We start from the raw sequence: 6,268 nt of genomic DNA, 5'->3' as shown, positions 1-6,268 counted from the left end.
AGTATTTATTGAGAGTGCCAGGTACCATTCTAGGCACTTGGTAACATCAGTGAACAAATCAAAGATCCCTGCCCTTGTGGAGATTAGATTCTCATGATTTTGTATAAACTCGATCAAGTTGTGGATTTCCAGTATCTTTACAGAATGGCTTTGTAACCAGTTTGGGTGTAATTTTGGGAGGACAGGCAGTGGAGTATCAGTATTACCGTCATTCCAGTTTTCCTTCCTTTCCCAAATCGCCTAAGTTTTTCTGACAAGCCAATCTGCCAGGCAGCTCAGAGGCTAATTTAGAATCATGTCTTATTGTCTTCACTGTTTAATTCAACTGCTGGGAACTGCTAACTGTGGTAGCAAGAACCTCTGGAATCATCAGTTCCAAAAAGACCTGTTAGCAGGATTTTACCCAGCCTTTCTGGGGCAGCTTAAGTCTGGGAAGTAAGAATGTGGGAGAGAGGCAGGAATAGAGGAGGATGTATAGTTTCGCTTCTTCCTCCAACCATTCTTACAAAACCTCTGTTCTTCCAGTTTTATCTGGGATCTCCCATTCATTTATCTTAATCTTGAAAACACAGCAAGAATGGGTTCCAGATAAGGAAATTGAGTTTGATTATTTTGAATCCTACAAAATTCAGTCTGGAAGGGCAAAAGAAAAGGATCAAACAAGACTGCTTCAACATGTCACTGTGACTTCCCAGCATGAACAGGCACAGAAGCATGAAAACATGGTGCCTCCTGATACCAATACTCAAGAGGAATCTGGGTGGAAGACACTGTACCAAGTGCTTTATGCAGATTATCTCATTTATTTTTTATTTTCTTTTAGATTATCTCATTTAATCTTTAACTCTTACAAGGTGAGTACTTTAACCTAATTTTATAAAGGCAAAACTAATTCTCAGCTGTTAGGGGATAGAGCTGAGATTTGAACCTGGGCAGAATGATTTTTGAACCTGCGCCTCTAAACCTCCTTGCTACACTGCTTTCCTGGTCTCCCACTAGTAGGTCTCACTCCCTCGGGGTAGAGTGAGAGGTTGCTGTTTCAGTTCTCAGGAAATATCCATGCTATTTTATTTATAAAGAATGAGGCAATTACCAGATTAGTAATAAATCTGAGCAGCTATAAATCTTTTTATTTTTTTGGCCGTGCCACGCGGCACGTGGGATCTTAGTTCCCCAACCAGGGATCGAACCCGTGCCCCCTGCAGTGGAAATGCAGAGTACTAACTACTGGACCACCAGGGAATTCCCTGTAAATCTTTTTTGACACCACTGAAATCACATGTATCGATTCTTTATTTCTTAGGTCCTAGTGTTCATTTCTGGGTTGCCCAAACCCAAGAAGATGGTCAAGTGCTTGTGAAGAGATACCAACTGCAGCCAGAAGCACGTACCTTTCATTTTCCTGAAAGCTGGAGTGACAATAATCAGGAGATTAATTCAAATAGGTACTATTATTGCCTTTTTATAAATGAGAAAACTAAGGCTTAGGGATTATTAAAATAACTTGCCTAAGGTCACACTTCTAGGAAGTGGTGGAGCTACGAGTCAAAGCCAGGTGTACCTGACTCCAAAGCCCATGTTCATCACACTACAGTCTAGGAGTGGTGCTGAATGGCAAGATGCCCATCTGGGGGCCAACAGGAAAGGCACAAAACACCACCATTCTGGCAGAAAGCAGACAGGCAGGGCCAACTCCTAGCCTCTCACCTGACAGCATAAACACAGGGAAGCGATTATATGACAAGTTCGCTTTTAAATTCAGGAATCCTTGGTATACTGAGATACTGCAGCTTCATGAAGACCCTGTCTCCTGTGCAAAAGGTCATGTAGATCTTCTGGCATGTTCAAGGCTTGTCATGTAGAGTAGGAGAGTAGGAGGAGAGTGAGATGAAAACATAAAGGGATCACGCCACCTAAAAGATGGACATCTGAAAAACCGATGATAGTGACCAGACTCCATGTGAACAATGATGAGACCACTTATTCTGATATCACTCTGGGGAGAAGACATGCATAGAATCACAAAATCAAAATATTTATTTGTTCCTTTGCACATGACACTGTTAAAACATTCCTACTACAGCAATACTGCCCTCCAGGAGCTTACAATCTAAAACAGTCAACATTAATTGTAGACCCAATGATTAAGGCATATATGAGATGCGGACTCTGTATCTTTAGGTGTATCTTCTGAAGGAAGCAGCTGGAGAGGGCAGGATCAACATTAAATGACATGAAAGTGTACTCCCTGCTAACTCCCTTTCCAGCTTCTACAAGGAACCCTTGTGGCTAGAACCCAAAACCAGTACCCCACAGCCTAAAAGGGAATTCCAGACAACCCTACCGTAGAAGTAGTGAAGAAACCTTCATCTCTAATTCCCTGGTGGACAGAGAGGACTCTGCTTGTGGGCAGTGTGGGGCTGAGTGTTCTTCCAGCATAGATTGGAGACGGCACCTAAGATGCTGTAACTTTGTGGATGGTACCAGGTAGCCCCTTACTCAGCCTTATAGAAATTCCAGTGGGACAGTTGCTCCTCAAAGTGTGCTTAGGGTCTCTATCAAGTTTTACAACTTCTGGTTGGTATCTATATCCACATCTACTGCACAGCATTATCCACTGCATCAGGAGGGTGAGGGAGATTTAATAAACCAGACACATGGGATAAAAAACTGAAAGAAAGGGAAAAGGAGAGCAGAATAAGGGGCCAAAGATATGGGGATACAGCTTCTAATAGTTGTGAACAGGAGGAAAAGGAATTTGGATTCAAAAGGAACAAAGAAGTCAGGCACTAAATTCTAAATGAACAGGGTTACAGAAATGAAAGTCAACAAGATCATTATATTATCACGATCCAAGAGCTCAAGAAAGATAGAATTTAAGCTTTACTTTTTTTTTTCCTCGCTAGTTTCTTCCTTTGGCAACCTAGCTCAAGATCACTACAATTCAGGTTTTTCATGAGACTCTATCTTGAATACCTGAAGACTTATCCCAAACTGATGTTTCTCTCCCGAGAGTTTGAAATTCACAGCATTTTGTCTAAACTGGCCTTGATTTTTCTTACCTTACTGATAAGGTCCTGTTCCTGAAAGGTTGTTTTATAACAGATCATGTCAAGATTTCTAGAGAGTACCCGGATCACTACTAAACATTGATTTCTCAGGGTTTTATTATTCCTTGGCTTCTGAGGCAATAACAGGCTATTTGTACCTTAATGTTGGATTTTTATCAGTACCTGTCATTCCCTTTACTTATGCTAAGTATCAGCACTACAAGGGGTTGGAATGAGAGAAAAACATAAAACTCTAAATGTTGGTTCTTAGATTTTAAGCTCGATCCAGTAAGCTCATAACCCTCTCTTGGTTCAAAGCCACGGAAGTACACATTTCTCGCCCTCCAATATTTAACTGGCACCAACAGAGAAAGTACAAACTTCAAAACCACAAGAGGCCAACAGGATAGCTGTGTTTTGTCTCTCCTGCCCTGAGGCACAACTGGAGTCTAGCACCAAGGAGGGCAGGATTTAATAGACCAGCACAGGAAGAGTCACTTTACAGAGGTAGGTTGGACTGGGAACAAGACTGCGGTGTAGACTAACAACAGAATAAAAATCCAATGTGATTCTTACTGAGGAAAGTATTTTTGGCCACTTGTGATCTAATTAAGTCCCCCCGAGAGTAACAAAGATGGTCATGCAGAGAGTGAGGCTCTGCCTGGTGTGGGCATGGATGCCCATCAGCCGACCACACCCTAGGCCTCTCCAAAGAGAGGGCTGGGCTTTTGCCCCTCCAGCCCATGACTGGCTCATTTACATTGCAGATCAAAGATTCTCAACCTTCAAGCCATTTCCAAGAAATTACAGATCTTTAAGAATAAGGACTAGTGATTTCACACATGCTAATAAAAGTTACTTTGGCTACAGCCCTTTGTGCTTGTGTGCCTGGGCACAAAAACACAGTTGGGGCTGAATAAATGTTTGTGGAATGATTAAGTATTGACCAGCAGCATTTAGTACATGAGTTAAGCCCAGAAACACCACCAACTGATAGCAAGTCAAATTCCTGTGCCCAGTACCAGGTAGCTCACCCACCAGGTGATACTCCCTCAGTTTAAAGCAGAGATGCTCAAAGTGTGGTCCCCTGATCATCAGTAGGCACATCACCTGGGAGCTTGTTAAAAATACCAATTTGGGGGCTCTGGTCGAGGCCCAGCAATCAGGGCTTTAACGAGCTCTCCAGGTGATTCTGATGCATGCTGAGGTTTGAAAACCACTGGTTTAGAGGCAGACGCATGAAAACAATAGTGGAAGAAAATTATTTAAACGCTTACTTCAGTTGTGACATACGAGGGTACCAAGTCAAAGTAAAATGTCAATGGTTTCATTTTAAAATATCTATTTTCTCAAATTGATTGTCATCTTTTTTTTTGATTGACAAGTTCATTCTAATCAAAATGTTAAGTGGGAACACAAGTTGATGAGTCAGCCCCCCAAGAATGCACACTCCTGCAAGGTCTGGGCCCGTATTTATACAGTCTCAAACCACCTCTCTGCCCCCTACAGAGATTTCAGTGCAACACTTCACACCTAGGGAAAGGCACAATCTGTCTCCCACTCATTGAGTCCAAAGACTAGAACGTATTTTTAAATGTTAAGTTTGGGTTCTGGGCTTAGCTGGGCAAGACTTTTCCTCACCTGCCATCAATCCTGGCTAAAGTTAATCCATTTCCATCACTGACCCAGGAAAAACCCACCAAATTCGCAAACTGTTAAAAAATAAGAACAGAAGACTAAAAAAGGAAGCAGGTGATCAAGCCATCAAATAGAAAGCTACCTGGATTAGATAAGAACATATAATTTGGATCTAAGATAACGGGGGAAGAGAGGACATCTCATGGGTGGCTTCACCTCAAGAGAAATGGGAAACTCAGCTCATTAGGGAAAAAAGGCAGGGAGGTTACCACTTTAGCTCAGAGACTGTAAGCTAAACCTCTGTTGAGCAGGCGTGTGTGCATGTGTGCGTGCGTGTGTGTAAGGAGATAAGGAGTAAGAAGAGGAGATTGGAATCCTGTCTTCCAGTCTTGAACTGCTTTCCACTGCAATCGATAAGGCCACACCATAGCGTTAGACGTTAATGGCAATGTTCTGTGATGTCCACTACCACTGCCTTCTTCCAGCTGAAGAGAAAGTACCCCATGCCAGCCCCTGCCGCTACAGCAATGCAGAGGTACCCGTTGTAGGTCATGAAGATGAGCATGAGGAAGTAGCTGATGACCACCTGGATGATGTGCAGCACTGTTTGCAGAAGGTGAGGAAAGCTCAGCATCTGTTGCCTGGAGAGTAAACAGGGACACAACAGTCAGGGCCCCAGGCGTGTTCAGGCAGCTCTGCATGCAGATCAGGAGAAAGGGGCAACAGTTGTAGTCACGAGCTCAGCTTGAGCTGGACTCTCTCACAGCCACCCTGGCAACTCACGGGTACTTGTGTCTCTGCAGGTTGTTTATTGTCCTTGGAAATGAAACATGATAGGGTTGTGAGGTTAATAAGCATCGGCCAGATATGATTATATGGCAGCAGGAGGAATGCTCTTCAGGAGGAGGGGAGAGGAAGGAGGAGTAAGCTGACTTACCTCCACCTTGGATACTGAAAGGGATGACCCACATCCTCCCATACTTATTTGCCTGAACTTTCTCAGGCCTTCCACCTTTGCAGAGTTCATACTCTAAAAAACTGGAAATAGAGGACTTCCCTGGTGGCGCAGTGGTTAAGAATCCGCCTGCCAGTGTAGGGGACACGGGTTCGAGCCCTGGTCCAGGAAGATCCCACATGCCGTGGAGCAACGAAGCCCATGTGCCGTAACTACTGAGCCTGCACGCCACAACTACTGGAGCCCGAGCACCCTAGAGCAGGCACGCCACAACTCCTGAGCCCACGTGCTGTAGCTACTGAAAGCCGTGCGCCTAGAGCCCGTGCTCCACAACAAGAGAAGCCACTGCAATGAGAAGGCCGCGCACCGCAACAAAGAGTAGCCCCTGCTCGCCGCAACTAGAGAAAGCCAGCATGGAGCAACGAAGACCCAACGCAGCCAAAAAAAAAAAAATTGGAAATAGAGTTGAGGGTTGGGTGGTACAGTAGAAAGTTTTTAATTAGGGATCAGGAGACCTGGCTGTTTATCCCCTTTGTCACTTACTCGTTCTCTCACCTTAGTTAAGTCACAATGCTTGGCCCTCAATAAGCCCAATCACTGGTACAATTGGAATAAATAATATTGT

General features: G+C 43.9%; 1 protein-coding gene across 4 annotated transcripts in view; it reads right to left on the bottom strand.

Moving 5' to 3' along the window:
• Nucleotides 1-2,014: 2,014 nt before the first annotated feature.
• SLC31A1 (solute carrier family 31 member 1) overlaps nucleotides 2,015-6,268 on the bottom strand; it is a 29,269-nt gene continuing 25,015 nt past the window's right edge. For all 4 annotated transcript variants that reach the window (XM_019946427.2, XM_019946425.3, XM_073806440.1 and 1 more), the window contains one exon: nucleotides 2,015-5,329. In XM_019946427.2, the coding sequence (XP_019801986.1) occupies nucleotides 5,128-5,329 (202 nt within the window). In that variant the 3' untranslated portion in view covers nucleotides 2,015-5,127. The remainder of the gene's footprint in view (nucleotides 5,330-6,268) is intronic.

The sequence above is a fragment of the Tursiops truncatus genome, chromosome 6 (assembly GCF_011762595.2).
Source record: "Tursiops truncatus isolate mTurTru1 chromosome 6, mTurTru1.mat.Y, whole genome shotgun sequence".
NCBI classification, from domain to species: domain Eukaryota; kingdom Metazoa; phylum Chordata; class Mammalia; order Artiodactyla; family Delphinidae; genus Tursiops; species Tursiops truncatus.
This window is presented reverse-complemented; position numbering and strand designations above follow the sequence as displayed.